This window comes from Pinus tabuliformis, chromosome 6 (assembly GCF_031772625.1).
Source record: "Pinus tabuliformis cultivar Carrire ecotype Pingquan chromosome 6, CPIR1, whole genome shotgun sequence".
Taxonomy (NCBI): Eukaryota; Viridiplantae; Streptophyta; class Pinopsida; order Pinales; family Pinaceae; genus Pinus; species Pinus tabuliformis.
In genome coordinates, this window is record NC_142292.1 from 1,507,590,881 (window position 1) to 1,507,614,251 (window position 23,371).

Genomic DNA, 23,371 nt, shown 5'->3' on the forward strand with positions numbered 1-23,371 from the left:
TATTTGATCCTGAGACAGAGCAGATTGGGGTTGGACCTATTTGGATTCAACTGCTCGGTCTCCGTCTGAAGAAATTTTCAAACGCATTGGCAATGCACTCGGCACTTACATGGGCTATGACAAGTCCTATCTTCAGACGGGCATGATGTCTTATGCCAGGATTCTTATATTCATGGATACCAGGGGAGGAATTTACGAGTACATCACCATTCAGTGGAAAGATACGGCGAGAAGGCAAATTATCGACTATGAGGGCATCCCATATCGTTGCCGCAGATGCCACAAAGTCGGACGTCTCTACCGGGATTGCCCGCTTCTTCGGAAATCACAAAGGAATGATAAGGAAGAGGTCGCTGATATCAACCGGTCGACCCCTCTAGATCACCATCCGGTACAGCCTCCTGAGACTCAACAGCGCTCACCAGAGGAAGGTGCACCTCAAGATGGATCAGGACCTGCAAGTATAGAGACTGTTGCACCTCCCCCGGCACCGCCATCGTCCTCAGAGGCTCAGGAACACACATTGACCCCTCCGGCGGACTCAGCGGTTACGGGTATGTCATCTCCTCTTAACTCTTTGACATCTTATGCATCCTGCACTTCATCGGTCTCTACTCACTCTGTTCCCCCTGTTACACATTTATCACTCTCTCACTCTCATACATCACTCACTTGCACGATCCCGCCCCCTCCTCCTTTGGCTCCCCCCTCTCTGATCACTTCGACCTCGGCACTATCCAAGCCATCGCCCCGATATTCCCTCCATCCTCGGATCAAAGACCGAGGCCCGGATGTTGTTGGTCTTGACCCTGTTAGTCCCCCCACCTCCCACAAGACCTCACGAGGCCGTCCATCTCGTATTACTAAAGCTAGGCAGACTGCGGATGAGGAGGTCGCCCTTGGGTGACAGCACACCATTTTTGGGGCCCTTAGAGCGAAGGATGGCCCTCCCCCTCCCCCCTCATGAAGTTCCTCTCATTCAACTGTAGAGGGTTTGCTAGTTCAGCCAAAAAACTAGCACTCAGGAGGTTGCTAACCTCGGATCGACTGGATATAATATTTCTTCAGGAGACTCTCTGCCAAGCTGACCATCTCATTCGCACTCTTTCCTCTTGGCTCCCGAATTGGACATTCCATGCACTTGATGCTTCAGGCAGATCTGGGGGCCTGGCATTAGGGGTTTGTAACAAGTCTATGGACATCTGCAATTTTTGGGGAGGCAAAGGTTTCATAGGCCTCGACATATATGATCATACACTTGAAAAGGATCTCCGCATTATAAATGTCTATGGACCCTGTATTGATCGTGCTACATTCTGGAGATCCCTTCTTGAAATAGGACTCTTTCAAGCAGATAACATAATATTGGGGGGGGACCTTAATTTCTCCCTGGGCTATTGCGAATCCTGGGGGCATATGGCACAAGTGGATACTCTCTCTGATACCATCTCCTCCCTATTGGAGGACCACCACTGGGTGGACATTCCTTCTGCTAGATTACAGTATACCTGGACAAATAACAGGAGTGGAGATCAGAGTTTGGCCAGAAGACTCGACCGCTTCCTCATTAAAGAACAGTTATACATTGATCTACCCAGAGTTCGTCAATGGGTAGGATCGGGGGGTTTATCAGATCACAGACCTATCTTCCTGGAGGTAGATGGCCTCACTCGTAAAATTAAGAGCCCCTTTAATTTCAATGCTTCCTGGCTACAAGATCCTTCATACATTCAGCTGGTCCACGAATACTGGCAAAACAACCCAATCCGGGAAGAAGATGAACTATCTACAGGTTTTGTCAGGAAGCTAACTGAACTCAAGCTGATTACTAAAAAATGGGCACATCAGAAGAGGATCCAGGATAACCACACCCTCATGGAGGCTGAAAGGATCATCACGGAGTATGAAAACTCTACAACAGGAACTTTCAACACTCCGGAGAGTAAGGAACAATATAACCTGTTGCTAGCTAAACGATCTCAAATATTGAAGGCAAGAGAAGAAAGCATGAGATTGAGAAGCAGGGCTATTTGGCTCACTGAGGGAGACAACAACACAAAATTCTATCATAAATTTGCCAATGGCCGGAAAGCCATCAACACTATATGGGAATAAAGGATGAACATGGCATCACCATCTCTAATCAGCAGAATTTTGCCAGGCTAGCCACTGAACACTTTAGAGGTATCTACAAGGCGCCAGGGAATGTCAACATACTGGAGATCATGAGAGTAGCCGAGCTCTTTCCCAGATATGTGGACCAGGACATTTCGGAAGAGATACTGAAGGAGGTGACCATGGAAGAGCTGGAAGCCACTCTGAAATGGTTTAAAAAGGATAAAAGCCCTGGCCCGGACGGATGGACCATTGAATTTTACATCTCTTTCTTTGACATTTTGGGCCACGATTTATTGAGTATAGTGGAGGACAGCAGGAGAAGAGGTCGGATATCATCAGCTATCAAATCCACCTTCATCGCCCTCATACCTAAGACTGATGATCCGATCTCCTTCGATGATTTTCGGCCCATATCACTCTGTAACTGTCTTTACAAAATCATTGCTAAGATTATTGCAAACCGCCTCAAGCCCATCCTCTCACAGCACATATCATCTGAACAGTTTGCCTTCTTACATCACAGACAAATTCATGAAGCCATAGCTACAGCATAGGAGCTTATGCATACTCTTCAGATCAAGAAGCAGAAAGGAATGATTCTTAAAGTATACCTCTCCAAGGCATTTGACAGAACAAACTGGTTGTACCTTAGGCTGCTGCTTACCCATCTTGGTTTCCCATATGCTTTTATCAAATGGATGATGAGCTGCATCACTGATGTATCTTATAGTGTCCTCCTCAATGGAGAAGCTACTCCCTTTTTCACTGCTGAGAGAGGGCTCAGACAGGGATGCCCTCTCTCTCCACTGCTCTTTCTCCTTATTATGGAAGGTCTGAGTAGGATAATCTTATCCACCAGAGATCGACACCTAATCACTGGAATCAAAATAGTGGATAATTTCTTCCTTACTCACCTATTATTCGTTGATGATATTCTCATCTTCCGAAATGGCAGTATCGGTGACTCCTCCACTTTACATAACTCCTTCCTTCTTTTCCAACAGGCCACGGGGATGCAGATAAACAATAACAAGTCCACTATTACATCAGTTGGATGCTCGGCACACGAAATCAACTATGCCTCACAGCGCTTCCCTTTTGTCACCTTGGAATTATCGGATGGAATTAAGTATCTTGGATTTAGATTGAAACCATCTAGCTATAAAATTGTAGATTGGCTATGGCTTATCTCCAAAGTAGAGAAGAGGCTACAAGTCTGGTACCACAAATATCTTTCGAGAGCGGGAAGACTTGTACTCATTAAAGCAGTCATTGAAGCCACACCTGTGTACTGGATGGCCCTGGCTTGGATTCCAAGAGGCATACTGAACAGGCTCCAGAGCATATGCTGCAGATTCCTTTGGAAAGGACACCAGCCGGGGCATATATTTGCATGGGTGAAATGGGAGACCATTACTAAGCCTAAGAGCTGGGGAGGATGGGGCATTAAGAGGCTGGCTATCTTCTCTAAAGCTCTGGTAGCAAAACTTGGCTGGATTTTACTCACAGCAGACAGTCTCTGGACCCAGGTGGCTTATTCCAAGTACATTAAGCCACTGCCCATATTAGACTGGATTTGTACTAGACATGGACACAATAATCTCTTCTCCAATATCTGGAAAGCTGTCATTGACTCAATACCCTTGCTTCGAGACGGCATCACTTGGCGGATTAAAGAAGGGAATGCTGTTCGTATTGGAGTGGACCCTTGGGTTGGTTGCGGGAATGCTCATAGACTGCCAGCTGATCTTACTCGCTATCTCCATGACAGAGGAATCACACATATCAAACACATTGGTGACCAAGCTAATTCCTCTTTCCTCCAACAGGCTTGGTTAACAGCCAGAGCTCTAAACCTGCCCAACCAATGGTCTGATGATTGGAAGGAATATACTTCTGCTCTCACACAAGCTCAAATCAGACTTATGGAAGGACCAGATGAGATTATCTGGGCACATGCAAAACATGGAGTGTACTCACCCAAGTTGGGATACCTCAAACTTATGGAGCCACATAAACCACCTGACATCCTTCCCACTTGGAAGTCGATATGGAAATTCAAGGCTGCGCCCAGGACGAGACTTCTGATGTGGAACATCATCTTTGATAAAATCCCCACTGGTTCTAATCTCATGAAGTGATCCTTCTATGGACCCTTTCGTTGTCACCTTTGTCTTAATGCTGATGAGAGCACAGAGCACCTGTTTCTATCTTGCAGCTCGACCATTAACTTCTGGCAGTCAATTTCATCACATATCCCGCATCTGAAGCAATGGCATGGGAACACCCTACAGGAGGCTTGGTCAAACTGGTGCTTAGAGCATACAGGCAAGGCCAAGAACCTACCTCTGCTAATTTGTTGGGCTATATGGATAGCCCGCAATCAGTCCATCTTCCAACTGAAGATGCCACACTGGCCTTCGATTATTCTACATACTGTGGCAGAATATAATTTAATACCGGAAGAGGACCTCTCCACTCCACCGAGAACTCTCACTCCTATCCCCATTGATTATACAAAGCCCTGGGCTTTCTTTGATGGCTCAGCCCAAGATGATGGGTGCGGGGGGGGAGCCATACTTCACCTAAACGACAAACACTGCTACAAGATTCAAATTAACCTAGGCAGAGGCACAAACAACTTCGCAGAACTTATCACAGCCAAGCATATCATTCATTTTGCTATCCTTAAACATTGCAGACACTTACAGATTTTTGGTGATTCCAAAGTTGTTTGCAATTCGCTCAATAATGCATCACATTGTCATGCATTTGCTTTGAGACATATTCTTGATGAAGCAAAGAGATTGATTACGTCTTTTGAATCTTTTGTCTGTCATCATATCTACAGGGAACAGAACACCACTGCAGATCAACTCTCCAAAGAGGCAGCGCACAGAATAGGGGAGGAATGGTGGATCCAGGAGGAAGTCGATGGCACTTTTTATCAGTACTATCATCGGCCATTTGATGAACAATTGGAATGATGGGCTATAAGCCCATATACATATGCAGTATTTTGTTTTTTTTTTCAGTATGTAGATACAGCTGAACAGTACATCTTTTTGTTATATTACAGCATTATATATTTCTCTCTGCGAAGAGCCAGCATATATATTGAACATAGCTCTGACTTATTTACATGCTCCCTGTGTGGAGACTTTTTGTATATAGCAGTTAAAAAACGTACTCGACAGGCACAAGCCTGCTTTTGAATATGCTTCGGCATCTGCAAAATGTAATTTTCTTAACCTTAATAAAAATTACGACTTTTTCCCAGGGAAAAAAAAAGAAGCAATGTGGGTTGTAATGAAAGAAATGAATATACATATTTGGTTAGTTTTAATTTGAAACATTATAAAACATTTTGTGGTTGATTGAGCGTGTAATTTTTTTATTTTTTTTTTACAGAATTTACTTAGAGATCTATAATTCAATAAAAGTTCATGTGTCAATGTGTATATGTTATATATGGTATAAATAAAATATTTATGGTTGAAATAAAATTATGTAGAAATTATATAAAGTAATTGAATATATGTGTGTGGTTAAAACATATTAAACAGTCTCACTTTGTATTTTGACCATTTTTCAAATATATTTTTCAGTTAATTTTATCTACCATGCCGCAATGATTTGTTGAAGTTTCAAGTTTAAGTTTTGGAGTCTACATAATCTAAATGTTCAAAAGGACTTTCAAGAAATAGAATTCATTTGAATAGATTTATTAAGCACTTAAAAAGTTCAAATCTATTGAGAATACCTTTTTCAAATTTTACACTTTTTAGTCCCTATTTATACGAGATAGATCTATAACTAAAATAAATCGATATTAATTTATTAAAAAATATTTATTTTTAAAAATAAAAATAATTAATATCTAATTAAAAATTCTGAATAAATATCCTTAAACACTTTTAAAATTAAAATCTCAATTTAATATATCTATATTTGTTATATTTAAACATACATTCTATATAATTATAATTTATGATTAAAAAAAATACTATATCAAAATCAACCCTGTAAATATATAAATAAATATTCATATCGAATTATATAAATAAATATTTATTTTTATTTAAAAACACTCTGATCATTTAACAAAAAACACATAATTCCATGTATTTTGACATTATATGAGATTTATTATAAGTAAATTAATAAAAGGATGGATTTGGTTGGTTTGAGTAAAAATGCTTTAAATTTTTTTGCAGTGCTTATAGGTTAATGATTTATAAACATTTATTTTTTTTAATAAAAATTATATTGTGAATTTATAATAATTTTAATAAAAAATTTATTATGAATTTATTTTATATGATACTTTGAGATGGATTTGGTTGGTTTGAGTAAAAAAGCTTTAAAAAATATTGCAGTGCTTATAGGTTAATGATTTATAAACATTTATTTTTCTTAATAAAGATTATATTGTGAATTTATAATAATTTTAATAAAAAATGTATTGTGAATTTATTTTATATGATATTTTGAAATTAAATTCTAATTAAAAATATATATACTTTTGGTTGGGATAGACGTAATTGATATAAAAATTATTTTAAAAAATTAATAAAAAATACAATTTTAATTCAATAAACATATTTTTTTACTTAAAAGCTATCTACATGGAAAGAGTGTATTTTAAGGACAGAAAAAAATTGAACAATGGCTAAAGAAAATGTTTGATCAACAAAAACTTTGTCAAATATAGAATGATCAGATTTAGTGATCAAATTTGAAGGGCTGGTCTTAATTTTATTTAGAAGGGCATATATTTATCTAACCCTTCAAAGATGAAAAGTTATAAAAAAATTATACTTCTGTCAACAAGTGTATATTAAATAAACTCTTTAAAAAAAATGCCAAAATGAAATGGTGTCCTAAATCTTTAAAATTTAAAAGGTGGCTACATTAAAACACTATAAAATCTTAATAGAATTTAGTAAATTAGCAAACATTTTTCTCAAATTCTATTGAGAAAAAGTAACCATATGTTTCTTCTATTCATTAGATAATCTTTAAAATATTTTCATTTACATCATTGAAAATATAAATCTATTTGGACAATGGAAAAGGTTTTTTTAGTTTCATTTGTTTCTAATTTATACTATCTATTTTGTTCAACTTGAAACAATTTAAAGCAAACCAAATATATATATATATATATATATATATATATATATATATATACCTTCAACAACCAAGGGAATTGGACTTTTCTCTTAACATTGCTCAATCAAATAACACTATCAATAGACTTTCATCTCCATTAAAAACTTCAAGCTTTATTAATTCAAAAAATTATGTAATTAAAAGGAAAGTTTTCCACATCTAATAGGGAAATATTATAATATGTAATACATATCTGCAGTGTTGTTGTTGTATGCCTTGGTTGGTCATTTTTGTTGTTGTTTAAGAATGGTTTTCATATTTGGTCCTTACAATGATTTCAAGTTTTGTTGATATCTTTATCTAATAAAGAGGTTTCTTTTCGTTGATGTCTTTTTCTAATAATATGGTTTCTTTTCATTAACAATTTCATTTAATTTTTCTATGATTTCAACATCAACTTAAAATCCCTTCATAGCAGTAGCTACATGTACACCCACACACACAAATTATTTCCTAGATGTCGAATGGAGAAAATGAAGTGGGAGACACAATGGTAGTTGTATGGATAGCTATTGGCATTCTATATCTTTTGGGAAGACAACTAGAAAAAGAAAATTAAGTTGTAGCCATGTAGGCACACCAGTCTTATGTTGTGGTTATTAAATAGCCATGCAGTTTCATTTAACACTTCTCCCTGATCCAAAACTCTACATAATTTTATGGGAAGCACACTTATTATTTCTCAAAAAAAATTTATAACATTAATTTCTATGTTTTCAAAAACTAGAGAGTTAGTAAAGAAAAAGGTTTTTTAAGATAAGAGAAGAAATACATGGTTTTAAATGAAGTTTGATTTTACAAATGCTAGGCTTAATAGTAAGCATGCTTACAGTGAGTTCAAATGGAAGAAATGCTAGGCTTTTGTAAGCATTATGGTTGTCAGTCATGGAATCATCTAAAAATAGAAAAGAGATGGTAGTAGTTATTTACAAGAATATAAAAAAATGTTTGAATCACTAAGTGTAGTTACCACCATCTAATGGAGTAATTTCATAATTGAACCATCTTGTCTGAATGGTTTTCAATATTGAACAATCTTGTCTTAATGGTTGGTTGACAAGAAAGAAAGAAAATGTTGCAAATTAGGAAAGAAAATGAAAATACAACAAGAAATGTGGTTATGATGTAAAAATGTCAATATTATCACTTTAATCTATTTTTAAACACGATAAAATTACATTTTTAACTAATTTATTTCATTTATTACTATAAAATAAGAACTCAAATTAATAAAGAGATTACTTTGTCTATATATCAATTTTCTCTAAAAGGAAACCCTAAATAAAGAACCCTATCGGTCTTATTATGCTATCTCAAGATTTCCATGTCGAACATCAAAGTTTCAATGTAATGATGTCTTCATGGAAAATGTAAGGAACCCTATCGGCCTTATTATACTATGTCAAGATATGTATGTGGAACATCAAAGTAATGTGTTGAATATGTCCTTATAAAGGTAGGATTGAAGTTATTTTCATTAGCGCTAAGATGATCAGTACTCGAATATATTTGGCATGATCAGTACATTCCACATCCTTGAAGATGTAGTAGATGGTAGTAGTTATTTGCAAGATGAAAAAAAAATGTGAATCAGTAAGTCTAATGAGGTAATCTCATAATTTAACAATCTTGTATTAATGGTGAGTTGACAAGAAAGAAGAAAATTTTAAAAATTAAAGAAAATGGAGATACCACAGAAAATGTAGTATGTGGTTATGATGTAAAAATGTCAATACTATCACTTTAATATATTTTTAAGCGCTCAACAAGTATGAAAAATATAGTTTCAAATGTTGAACTGCATACCTGTTGAAGGCCATTGATTGGAACTGTGAAATCGCTTGCCTTTATCCACGCTTCAAAAGCTTCATAACTCCCCTTCCAATCCCTGGAAAAATGAATATATGAGAAAATATGAAGTGAAATACTTCAAGGCATTGATTTTTCAAAGTTGAGTATAGCAAGATGTAATTACAAGAAGAAGTAAATATAAGGAGACTGAAATCCACATAAACCTTCAAGTTGAATGGAAAGATTAAGTGATTCTGCTTGATACGGAGCTTGATGGTTCTCATTCCGCAACAATTTCATCTTTTCCTCCTCAAGAAGAGCAAAAAGCCGTCGAATTTGCTCAAAGACTTAGTCCAAAAAAATTTCATCGATGACATGATGGACGATATAAAAAAATACAAAGTCTACACATGACTATATAAAGATCAATTAACCATTCCATACATAATAATTTTAATTGGTTCCGCCATCAATGAACTGAATGAAAGGCCAGCAAAATGAAAGTTGAAAATTAAAACTGAGAGTTAAAATACCTTGCAAACTTGTTCTACACATGAATGTATAAATATTAATCAACCATTCCATACATAATAATTTTAATAGATTCTGCCTAAATCAATGAACTGAATGAAACGCCGGGGAAATGAAAGTTGAAAATTATAACCGAGAGTTAAAATACCTTGCCAACTTGTGATGCACTCACTGTAAGGTTGAGATTGGAAAAACAATGCAGACAAGATTCACAGGCTCAGGCTCAGAATAATCTACCTGAATCATCGTTAATTCTCTCTTTTGTCACTTGTTTGTTTTAAATCTCTGATACCTTCAAAATATGCATGTTTACGGATACCAATACATAGCTACTTCTCCTATGCTATCAACGAATAAAAGAAACCTCCGAATGTGAACATAAACCTCATATCATCACTGCTAACTCTATCAATGCTGCCATTATGATTGATGGCCTGGGAATGGATGAACAACCTCCATTACGTCCCATTGCACTTTTTTTAGTGTTGTCAGAACCTCCTACAGACTTTAGAGTGTTATATCAGTGAGAGAACTTGAATTTTTTGAAATGTCCTACAGAGAGGTAGCCCTTCATTGGGAATTTTATAATGTTATTTTAATTTTTTTTAAACTTGTAAAAATCAAAATTTAAATTTCTTTTGACTGGTAAATTTTGCTAAAAACTTCTCTTACATCCTAGAGGGCTTCGGAAGGGCTGTGATGTGTTCAAATTTGAACACTAATCGGACTAACTGGTATTGAATTCCACTTTTCGAAAAAAACAAAAAAACAAAAACTTTGTCAAATATAGAATGATCGAACTACCTATGAATTTTACTTTTCGAAAAAAACCTAAAAGAGCGAGAACACAGAGTGAAAGCAATGAATTACTCTTATTCTATTTAAGAATATTTCACTAACTTTTGTCAAAGGAAAAGAAAAGAAAACAATATGGACCATTGAAAATAATAATCCCAACCACCACAATAAATAGTGTGATAGTAGTCATACTTGTGAGACATATTTTTGCAAGTTGCGTTTCTGTTTGAAGATAGAAGCACTGAGGTTGCATCTCTCTTTGAAGATAGAAGCACTGAGGTTCCATCTCTGTTTAAAGATAGAAGGATTGAAGCCATGGGTGAACCATTCCAAAATGCAACAAGGAATTTAAAACATTTAATGTACTTTGGTAAATAGATACGGGAAGCATTCATTCAGCAACTATTGTTCACACTCCACAAACACCTGCGCGATTCTAATCACACTCAACAACAATACCATATTAATTATTTTTCTCTGTCACGAATTAAATGCAAAATCGTATGTTGAGTTAAATATGAATGTAAAAGTCATTTTGCAAGAGGTTAGAGAAAAAAGAAAAAAAAAACCTAAGTCTCTGGGGAGAAAATAGTGGAACAAATTTTGGTGGGCTGTCGAAACAACTTACATGTTATTACTCGTAAGTGTAAATCACTTTAAAGCCTTGGTTTTACTTAGAACTCAATACTTTATTATTTTTGCCATGAGTGAATATTATTCATTAGATCTCTAAAATAACCCCTTCTGCGCCAAATCTAAGTATGTGAAATAGCTTCTCGGTGCGGGAAGATATCTGCGCGAAATGAGCTCCTCTCCGCAAAATTGGCTCCCCGATGCGCGAAGCTAACTGCGCGGGAACGTATCTGCGCGAAATGAGATTTGCTCCGCAAAATCAGCTCCGCGGTGCGTGGAAACAGATTATCGAAAATCCTAACTTTCTGCCCCTCCGGGAAAATTGAATTTCTTAAATTTTTCTAATATCGACATAGTGAAACTGATGAATTATTGTCTTCTGATAGCAATATCATGTCTTTTAAGGTGAAGGTTTGATATACAAATTTATTATATGCTCGACAAGAAAGCTCATACCGATCTTCTATCCCACTCATGTTAAACCTTTAAAAATGAAAAGAACCATTTCTCTTTTCTTTTTCTTTATATAGATCTGGACCAGAGAGAAGATTATTTCATTTTGATAAAAGCAAGGAAACACAATATTATAGGCTCCTACCTCGTGACCGATCGAATATTATTTCTTTATTGGGGGAGCCTTCTTGTACGGAAACAACTACTTTACTATCGCTGCAACGCGTAGTTTATGTGCTATTTTAAGAATTGGTTTGATATTTGGTGAGAATGTGTTAAAATTATAAATTTGAATTATAAATTTATTTATTTATTAATTTTATATATATTTTTTTAAATTATAATTATTTTTATAGATTTATGTTAATTATGGATTTAATATGAGTTTAGAAGAATTAAATTTGTTAGGAGTAAATTTTGTTAAAGTGCAAAATAAAATGTGTTATTTTTCATTGTTTAAATTGTATTTTGAATTGCTAAATATAGTACATAAGACTAAATAATTTTTTTAACTATCAAAATATATTTTTTTTCATGATATATAATATAGAGAAAAATTACCTTGAAATATTTTGCATTACATGTATATCTATTATCACACAAATTAAAATGTTTTTCTATTATTAATATATTTTTAAGTATATGTCAATATTAATTCTTATTCAGATATTTTATTGATAACTCCATTGAATATTTTTTTATATACAACATTAAATTGTTTTATTTTAACAATTTTTTTTTCTATATATAATATATATAAAATTGACATCGACATAAATTAGTTGGCATAGATCTTCAAATAATCTATTTAAATCTTCTACTAAAATATTTTTGAAAAATATAAGATTTAAACATCTTACTCATACATTTTTTTATACTATTCATTTGTTTTATTACAGCAGATGGTATTTTTCTATTTAGACAAATACACGTCACCTCATACTGGGTTGTAGAATGAACCTTCAGGGCAATAATACAAAAAAACATTTTCATGTGAACAATGTAATATATAAATAAGATATTTCAATATCAATTGAGTGTATATTATATATGGTTCACGTCATCTCATACTGGGTTGTAGAATGAACCTTCAGGGCAATAATACAAAAAAAACATTTTCATGTGAACAATGTAATATATAAATAAGATATTTCAATATCAATTGAGTGTATATTATATATGGTTAAAATTAAACTATGTATATATTATATAAAGCAATTGGGAAAAAATTATGGTTTAAGTTTTTTCTCTCATTATTCTTTATTCTAGTAATAAAATATTTTAATTTCAATTATGTGTATATTATATATAGTTAAAATTAAACTATGTATATATTACATAAAGCAATTAGGAAAAAAATTATGGTTTAAGTTTTTTATCTCATTATTTTTTATTCTAGTAATTTTTCAAATATATTTTTCCATCAATTTTTTCTAAATCTCTAAAGATTTGTTGGAGAAGGGAGTCGTCTACCAAAGCAGAGCAAGTGCATGGACTAGCGGGAATCTGGGCAAAAAAATTTCAAAAAATCTTGTAGAGGCAGTGTTTGAATGTGTTTTTAATGGTGGAAATGGATTCACATCAAAAACGTCAAGGCACCTAAAATTTTGAAGTTTAACAACTATGACTTAGATTTACAAAAATCCTTGCTAGATTTCTCTAAATATGACCAGAATTTCCATAACTAACCTTGTAGAGGCAGTGTTTGAATCGTGTTTTTAATGGCGGAAATGGATTCACATCAAAAACGTCAAGATACCTAAAATTTTGAAGTTTAACAACTATGACTTGGATTTACAAAAATCCTTGCCAAATTTCTCTAAATATGACCAGAATTTCCATAACTTTCAAGACAATTCATCCAACTAATTAAACTGTCGCTAATAAAAATATTCAAAGAAATTTTCAAGATATATTTTCTAAATATTGAATTCGTTATGCATTCAAAGAAACATTATAAACAATAAAATAGATAAAAGAACATTAGACATGTTGCATGTGAACTTGCTGGCACACATACTTCTCATGCTAAATGGAACAATACGCAGTCATGAAGTTCTCAACTATGATACTTACTTTCCTATTTGAGGAGGTAGAGGTACGAAAATACTGAGTAGTTGTTCCGTCGCATTATTCACAATTTAAAAGCAAAAGAACCCCCCAATAAAGAAATATTGTCAGTACATTAGAAGCATATAACATTATGTTCTTGCTTTATTAAAAAGAAATCATCTACTCTGATCTGGTTCATGTGTGCTCTACATGAAGAAAAAGAAATAGAGCAGGACTAAACAATCGAAAGAAGTTCAAAGCTCTTTCGCTCACTGATTGACATGGCGGAACCATCACGCACTCAGTTATCGTCGTCGGAGTGGGGTGCACGGCTTAACCAAATCCTGTATCAAAGCAGGGTAACGGACGATGCGCCGCCTATGCTCGCGCCCAAAGCTCTGGTTACTGCCAATCCAGAGCATTACATTCCTCAACTTATCTCACTCGGTCCTTACCATTATCAAGATTTCGCAGTGGGAGGTCTTGAAGATGATGAGATGAGGAAGATGTCGATGAATGAAGCATACAAAGTCAATTGCGCGGCCACACTGTTGAATCTCATCATCAACGATGCCAACACCATGGAGGACATGTATGCAGTCATCGAAAGCAAGCGGCCGCAGTTTGAACACTTCTACAGCTGGCTGTTGAAATCTAATTTCAACTCCGTGCGTAACTCACCCAAAACCGCCAAAGCAAAACCGGAAACCTGCTTAATTTTCTCGGACCGCCTACCAGCGAAAAGCTGTTTCCGTATATGCGGCTCCGATGGGATTTGGTGCAGACGCGTGTCATTGCCCTGACGTAACGCAACGTCATCTTCTCGGGGGTTAAAGCCCTGCTGCAAACTGCCCTCCGATATTCATTACCGCCGTCGGATTTGTTTCTTCATCCTCCACCGTCGATCGCGTAAGGTGCATACGGGCCTGCAGCAAATCAATGCATTGGGTGGAGTGAAAGGTTTTCCAGTTTGACTGCCGTGGAGGAAACGCTGTGGTCTTTAATGCATTTACGAAGTTTTGGTGAGGCCCTTTTAATATGGGTATGGGCAAACTTTATTATATGTTCTTTTATATATGTTTTTATACGGCACGTATTAAAAACATAAATCGTATGTAATAAGTTTTTGTTTCACGCGTTGACCATTTTTTTTGGGCAATGGTATGTAAAAAGAATATTGACACAAGTTAAAAAGAAGATGAACGAGCCAAGGAGAAATATGCTCGTGGGTTGTAATGGTGGTGGTGTTGATTTTGTAAAACAGAGGGTGTATGCACAGCAGTGCACAAATATGTTGTAATGTTTTTTGTGGGAATTGAAAAACAGAGGTGAAGGAAAACCATGTGTGGTTTTGGACAAGTAGTGGATAAAGGAAATGGTGGAGCGTGAATTTTTGTAAGCCTGTGTAATTTTGTTTTTCACAGCAGTAATCTTATGTAAGTCTTTATATTACAGCAGTAAAGTTTTGTTACAGCAGTGAATGTAAAATGGGATTTACAGCAGTAAACCCAGCTCAGTGAATGTAGGTGAAAACACAGTGAATTTTTTTTGTTGAATGTTTTTCTTGTGGTGAATCCCTCTCAGTAACAGAGGATGAATATGTATGAGGAAATATATTTGTGAATAGAAATGTTTTGTGTCAGTTTAATGGTTTGATCTGAGTCATTTTGTTTCTAAGAGGTTTTCTGTCAAAAGATCCTGGACAGAGTAAACAGAGCATTGGCTCTGTGGTAAACATATTGTTTGTTTTTGGTATTTTGCATTTAAAATACCCAACAGTGGTATCAGAGCAGGCTTAGGCTCTTTAAAAAAGTTAAAGAAGCTGAAGGGAGAAGGTTGTTGCTGCAGCAAAACTTCTCAGGCAGACAGAAGACTCAGACAACAAAGGATTCAAGTATTCTTCATAGCTATCTTGTTTGTTATTGAAGAGACAGTCAGTGTTTTAAATACACAGTCAAGGAATGGCCAGCACAAGCACTGGTATGGGTTTGTTTAACACCCAGCTCCCACAGTTTAATGGGAAGAACTATGACTACTGGTCAATAACTATGACAGCTCTGCTTGCTTCCCAAGATTTATGGGAAATAGTTGAAGAAGGTTTTGAAGAACCAGCAGATGAAACTGAGTTCAATGCATTAACTCAGGGAGAGAAAGATCTGCTTAAGAACAATAGGAAGAAAGATTCAAAAGCCCGTGTGTTGTTGTATCTAGCAGTAGACCAGAGTATGTTTCCAAGGTTAGCAGCAGCTAAGACAGCCAATGAAGCATGGCAAACCCTCAAGACAGCCTATCAAGGCATGGAAAGAGTGAAGACAGCAAAGCTACAATTGCTGAGAAAGGATTTTGAGAACTTGAACATGAAGGAGTCAGATAACATTGACTCATTCTTCACTCATGTGATTGGTGTAATCACACAAATGAGAACTCATGGAGAAACCATTGAAGACAGAAGAATTGTGGAGAAAATATTGAGGGTCTTACCCTCAAGGTTTGATGCCATAGTCACCACCATTGAAGAGACAAAGGATCTCTCAAGCTATTCAGTTGATGAGCTGCATGCATCACTGATAACACATGAGCAGAGGTTGAGTAGGAATGAAAACTCATCTCTTGAGCAAGCCTTCAAGACCCAGATGTCCTTTGGAAGAGGCAGAGGTCAAGGCAGAGGAAACAAAAGAGGAAGAGGCAGAAGCCAGAACAGAGGTGGAAGGAACAACTCATCAAATGCACAAGGAAGAGGCAACAATCCAAATCAGAACCAAGGCCAAGGCAGCAGCCAACAAGGAGGACAACATCATGCTCAAGGACAAAGGTATGATAAATCTAATGTTCAATGCTATTATTGCAAAAAGTATGGACATTATGCTAGTGATTGTAGAAAGAAACAGCATGATATGAACAGCAGACAAAATGCAAATGTTACAAGAGAAAACAGCAGTCAAGAAAATGTCCTGTTAGCTTGTAACATGGCTGAAACACATAGTGAGGACATATGGTTTTTAGACTCAGGTTGCAGCAACCATATGACCGGAAACATAGCCTTCTTTTCTGCCCTAGATAAAAATGTGAAATCAGAAGTCACACTAGGAACTGATAGTAAAGTGTCTGTTATGGGAAGAGGAGAAATAAAAATACTTTCAAAGCAAGGAGAAAGGAAAACCATAGCAGATGTATACTATGTCCCCGGAATGAGATGTAATCTCTTGAGTATTGGACAGCTTGTCCATAAGGGCTACAATGTTTTCTTTAAAAATGATGTGTGCACCATCATGGACATACCACCCAGCAAAAGATGCATTGCTGAAGTGAAGATGACAAGGAACAGGATGTTCCCTTTGAGGATCAGGGCAGATTTGAAAAACAAAAATGAAATTGCAGCAGTTACCCAAGAGGCCTTCCAAAGCGTGCCAAAGGATGAAAACTGGTTATGGCACTTGAGATTTGGGCATCTAAATTTTGGAGGTCTAAACTTATTGAGCAGAAAAGGAATGGTAAGAGGATTACCATTGATAGAGAAACCGGACAGCCTATGTGAAGGCTGCATTTTGGGAAAACAACATAGAGAAAGTTTTCCATCAGGGAAGAGTATAAGGGCAAAGACACCCTTAGAGATTATCCACTCAGATTTGTGTGGACCAATGCAAGCTCCATCATTAGCAGGCAACCTATATTTCTTGACATTCATTGATGATTTTACAAGAAAGACTTGGATATATTTCCTCAAGAACAAAAGTGAAGTCTTTGAGAAATTCCAAAACTTCAAAGCATTTGTTGAAAATCAAAGCGGGCTGCACATTAAAGTTTTGAGAACTGATAGAGGAGGTGAATATATCTCCAAGGAATTCCTAAGATTTTGTAGAGAAAATGGAATACATAAACAGTTTACAGCAAGGTACACTCCACAGCAAAATGGAGTTGCTGAAAGGAAGAACAGAACCATCATGGAGATGGGAAGGAGCATGTTGAAGGCAAAGCATTTGCCAAATGAGTATTGGGCTGAAGCTGTACATTGTGCAGTTTATATATTGAACAGGTGTCCTACAAAAGCAGTCATGAACAAAGTGCCAGAAGAGGCATGGAGTGGGAGAAAGCAAGGAGTCACCCACATGAGAGTTTTTGGATGTGTGGCCTATGCACACATTCCAGATCAGCTAAGGAGGAAGTTGGACAGCAAAGGGGAGAAATGCATCTTCATTGGATACAGTGATGAATCCAAAGCCTACAGGCTGTACATTCCATCTACCAAGAAGTTCTTTGTCAGCAGGGATGTTCAATTCATTGAAGAGGAAGCTTGGGATGGAAGCATAGAGAAAACAGTTAATGTCAAGAACTGTTTGTCTCATGATGAAGATGAAGAGGAGGTGGCTGAAATACATCCCCAAACAGCAGCGCCAACACAAGGACAGCAAGGGACACCATTGAGGATCAATGAGAGTGCTTCTCCAAGCACACCACAAGGAGGAAATTCAAGTGCATCTTCAAGCACTTGCACACCAAGTGAACGAGGTAAGAAGTTTAGAAATCTAAGTGAAATTTATGAAGAAGGAATGAATTCCTTATTTGCCTTGTATTGTCATGTTGATGATCCTATTCATTTTGAAGAAGCTATTAAAGATAGGAAATGGATAGAAGCTATGGATGAGGAGATGAATGCCATAGAGAGAAACAAAACATGGGATTTGGTTGAGTTACCAAAAGGCAAAGAAGTCATTGGTGTAAAATGGGTCTATAAGACCAAGAGCAATGCTGAAGGCAAGATAGAAAGGCACAAGGCAAGGCTGGTTGTCAAAGGCTACAAGCAGCAGTATGGGAGAGATTATGAGGAGACTTTCGCCCCGGTTGCAAGAATGGAAACCGTGAGAGCAGTGCTGTCCATAGCAGCTCAAAACAAATGGAAAGTCTACCAAATGGACGTGAAGTCAGCATTCCTAAATGGAGTGTTAATGGAAGAGGTCTATGTGGAACAGCCTCTTGGATATGAGAAGAAAGGTGAAGAGCACAAAGTGTGCAAATTGAAGAAAGCTCTTTATGGGCTGAAGCAAGCGCCAAGAGCATGGTACAGCAGGATAGATTCATATCTATTGGATAATGAATTTGACAAGTGTGAAGGAGAACCCACAGTCTACATCAAGGAAAAGGATGGTAAGATTTTAATTGTTGTTTTGTATGTTGATGATGTGATTTTCACAGGTAATGATGATCAGCTCATTAAAAATTTTAAATCAGTCATGAAGGATGAATTTGAAATGACTGACATGGGTTTCTTGAGATACTTCTTAGGCATAGAAGTAGATCAAAATGAAAAAGGAATTTTTATATCTCAAGCAAGATATGTAAATCAAGTTTTGGACAGATTTAACATGCAAGAATGCAAGGCAGCCATCACTCCCACAGTAATGGGATTAAAACTCAGCAGAGAGGACAGCAGCAAGGATTTTGATCCTAGCTTGTATAAAAGTATTGTGGGCAGCCTTATGTATTTAACAGCTACTAGGCCTGATTTAATGTATGCTGTTAGTTTAATTTCCAGGTTCATGGAGAGGCCAAAGGAGGCACATTGGCAGGCAGCAAAGAGAATTTTGAGGTATGTCAAAGGCACCAAAATGTTTGGAATTTTATATCATGCCTCAGAACATTCAGATTTGGTTGGGTACACAGATAGCGATTGGGCTGGAAGTGTAGATGATCGGAAGAGCACTTCCGGTTATGTTTTTCATATGGGTTCAGGAGTCATTTCATGGGCTTCTAAGAAGCAGTCCATTGTAGCATTGTCTACAGCAGAGGCTGAATATGTGGCAGCTACAGCAGCAGCATGTCAAGCAGTGTGGATGAGAAGAATGTTGAGAAGCTTAGGCCAAGAGCAGGCAAAAGCGACAGTGATCTTTTGTGACAATAGCTCAGCTATTGCACTGTCAAAGAATTCAGTGTTTCATAAGAGAACGAAACACATTGATACAAGGTTTCACTACATCAGAGAATTAGTGAACAATGGAGAAATTGTCCTAGAACATTGCAGGACTCAAGAACAGGTAGCAGACATCTTGACAAAGCCACTTGATCAGAAGAGCTTTGAATTTTTGAGAAAGTGTCTCGGTATGACCGAATGCACAGCAGTTGAAATTAAAGGGGAGTGTTGAAATCTAATTTCAACTCCGTGCGTAACTCACCCAAAACCGCCAAAGCAAAACCGGAAACCTGCTTAATTTTCTCGGACCGCCTACCAGCGAAAAGCTGTTTCCGTATATGCGGCTCCGATGGGATTTGGTGCAGACGCGTGTCATTGCCCTGACGTAACGCAACGTCATCTTCTCGGGGGTTAAAGCCCTGCTGCAAACTGCCCTCCGATATTCATTACCGCCGTCGGATTTGTTTCTTCATCCTCCACCGTCGATCGCGTAAGGTGCATACGGGCCTGCAGCAAATCAATGCATTGGGTGGAGTGAAAGGTTTTCCAGTTTGACTGCCGTGGAGGAAACGCTGTGGTCTTTAATGCTTTTACGAAGTTTTGGTGAGGCCCTTTTAATATGGGTATGGGCAAACTTTATTATATGTTCCTTTATATATGTTTTTATACGGCACGTATTAAAAACATAAATCGTATGTAATAAGTTTTTGTTTCACGCGTTGACCATTTTTTTTTTGGGGCAATGGTATGTAAAAAGAATATTGACACAAGTTAAAAAAAGATGAACGAGCCAAGGAGAAATATGCTCGTGGGTTGTAATGGTGGTGGTGTTGATTTTGTAAAACAGAGGGTGTATGCACAGCAGTGCACAAATATGTTGTAATGTTTTTGTGGGAATTGAAAAACAGAGGTGAAGGAAAACCATGTGTGGTTTTGGACAAGTAGTGGATAAAGGAAATGGTGGAGCGTGAATTTTTGTAAGCCTGTGTAATTTTGTTTTTCACAGCAGTAATCTTATGTAAGTCTTTATATTACAGCAGTAAAGTTTTGTTACAGCAGTGAATGTAAAATGGGATTTACAGCAGTAAACCCAGCTCAGTGAATGTAGGAGTAAACCCAGCTCAGTGAATGTAGGTGAAAACACAGTGAATTTTTTTTGTTGAATGTTTTTCTTGTGGTGAATCCCTCTCAGTAACAGAGGATGAATATGTATGAGGAAATATATTTGTGAATAGAAATGTTTTGTGTCAGTTTAATGGTTTGATCTGAGTCATTTTGTTTCTAAGAGGTTTTCTGTCAAAAGATCCTGGACAGAGTAAACAGAGCATTGGCTCTGTGGTAAACATATTGTTTGTTTTTGGTATTTTGCATTTAAAATACCCAACACTGGCCGCAAAACGCCCTGCACTGTAACTATTCTCAGAATTTCTCTCTCATGATGACGTTGGATTCCTTGTTTCTTCTATCTTTCTTTTTATTCCGACATGAGAGAGGTGAGTACGGTGTCCGTATAAATTGCGATATTATCAAGCTGGAGAATCAGATCCCGCTGTTTCTCCTCAAAGAAATTTTCGTGAAATTTGAGTTATTGCGGGTTCTCGATTTGAAAGACGGCATTACAGCACTGTTGCAGAAGGCGTACAAGAAATTATCTCCATTTGATGTGTTCATCAACATACCTGGCGATGCACAAGGAGTAGAAATGCAGCCGCATTTGTTGCGTTGTATTCACTCAATCTTTTCCAGATTCCTGCAAATAAAAGTCGACTTCCCAGCACCAACGCGACTTCAAAGAATCTGCAGCTTTCTGGACGGGACGTATGGTATTTTCTTTTGCTTTTTTCGTCCCAAGGAGGATGAACATCCAATCAAAGCATATAACGCTTGGGAGTTAGCAAAGGCCGGGATTAATTTCAGATCGTTCTCCAGGCTACCAAATAACATCAGGTTCGACAAATGGTCCCGCACGATATACCTTCCACGGATGACCATATCTTCTCTGCAAACTGAGATTCTGTTGAGAAACCTGCATGCATTGGAGTTCATTGACGCTGCCCGTGACAACATCGTAACGAACTTCATTCAACTGATGGACTGCCTCATCGACACTCCCGACGACGTTCAGGTGCTCAGGAAATGTCATGTGATTAGTAGCAGAACTGTGGTAAGCGACAAGGACATAACCGACATCTGGGAGAGCATGAGTCGGCCATTCTATCATGACAGTGTGGAGCCTCCTAAGGATCTGAAACACGCACTCGACGAAGTGCTTAGCGCCAAGTATTACAAGGTGAAGATGAGAAGTGGTTTTTGGGAGTTATTTCACTATTATTATGAGCAGTATTTCTCAAAGCCGTGGAGCTTCATAGCACTTTTGTTTGCGACTTTCATTCTGGCAATGAATGTGGTACAAGCATACTGTGGCTTGTGGGTATGCAATTCTCAAAATTCTTCATAGCAGTTGTAGATTTCGTATATTACCTTTTGCCATTACAACAATTTTATGTTTTAAGGTATTTATTTCATGTTGAATTATTTCAAAAATTATTTGAAGTTTTGAGATTTTGTTAAGAGCATGTTAAGTTGATTTTTTAGCATTTTGTGAGCGGTGTGAAATTCATACACCTAATTCCAACCAATTTTTACTGAATTTCATTCAAAGTGTCTTTTTAAGAATACTAGCCTATCTTGCTTTCCAGGTTATACTGTTCAATTTCCAGTCCCTTGCTTTCTAGGATATATTCTTCATATTTCAAAGTCCCTTTGATTCATTGCTTGTTGAAAAAGAAAAGAAGGTACGTTAATTTATTGCTTGGTTATTCTGCCGACACCATTGAAAGGTACTTGCAAGAAACCAACCGGACATAGTAGTTCATGTATTCTGCAAAGAAAGACGTACGTACATGATTTCAAAATGCAAGAGAAATTAGTAAAAGCAAAAGACATAGAAACATGTACGACATTCAGAATAGATCTTAAAAGCAAAGAAAACATATGGAAGAATAAGTAAAGATCTTAAAGCAAAATTCATCTAGATAAACCATAGAAATATATTTAAAAAATAAAAATAAAGGTAAAAATAATGTTATTGGTTCACTAAAGAAAAGTCCCATGAGCGACCTGTTGGATGGGCTTTTCTCCTTTCGGTTAGGTGTCGCACTCGGTAGCGGCGTTGCTGCAGTTTTGGTCAATCTGCCTATAGGTTAATGTGCCATACCACACTGGTGCTGAAACTCGTATATTTATGTAAAACCTGTTATCGAAACTCTTGTATACATATGAAAAACAGGTAAGAGATAATTAGAGAAATGAAGATTTTAGATTATTAGTTTTAATGTTATGTTTTACATTATTTGGTTTTCTAAATTAAGGTTGAGTTGGATTTGAATATGTATTATTATCTTTCCTGATGTTATGATTATCTAATCTTCAAAAATCTTATCTTCAATTCTATTGCAATAAAATAAGATTAATATGTATTATGTATATTAAGTTGGATTAATAAATATATTTTTTTAGTGAGATTTTGTTATTTTTTTTTGTTGTCTTTGTTTTTCTGTGAGTCATAAGAGGATTGTAGCCTTATGTACAATAGGATTGTAGCCTTAGGTTAGACAACCATGTATTATCTCATCAACATTGTAGAGTTTACAACCATGTATTATCTCATCAACATTGTAGAGTTTAGTGATTTATGATGAAACACTAAAGTTTGAAAAAAATTGATACTAGAATTTGATCAAGAGATAAATCAAGATCTTAGTGGCAAAAGACCTTAATTGCAAAAGCGAATTCAAATTCAAGAGCCTTGTGGCTACACACGATTTTGGCAGCCTCATTTCTATTGAGCATTTCACAGATTAAGTCCCATTTATTGGCTGTCTCGCAGTCTTTTGTGCTGAAAACCACTTTCCT

The 23,371-nt window shown here is 36.5% G+C and overlaps 2 protein-coding genes across 2 annotated transcripts; both read left to right on the plus strand.

The window, feature by feature from the left end:
- Window positions 1-963: 963 nt before the first annotated feature.
- Window positions 964-2,115, plus strand: LOC149264378 (uncharacterized). Its single transcript, XM_089398626.1, has one exon. It carries the CDS (start codon window positions 964-966, stop codon window positions 2,113-2,115), a length of 1,152 nt encoding a protein of 383 aa, XP_089254752.1.
- Window positions 2,116-20,894: 18,779 nt separating this feature from the next.
- On the plus strand, window positions 20,895-21,914 carry LOC149264379 (putative UPF0481 protein At3g02645). Its single transcript, XM_089398634.1, has one exon. It carries the CDS (start codon window positions 20,895-20,897, stop codon window positions 21,912-21,914), a length of 1,020 nt encoding a protein of 339 aa, XP_089254760.1.
- Window positions 21,915-23,371: the final 1,457 nt, after the last annotated feature.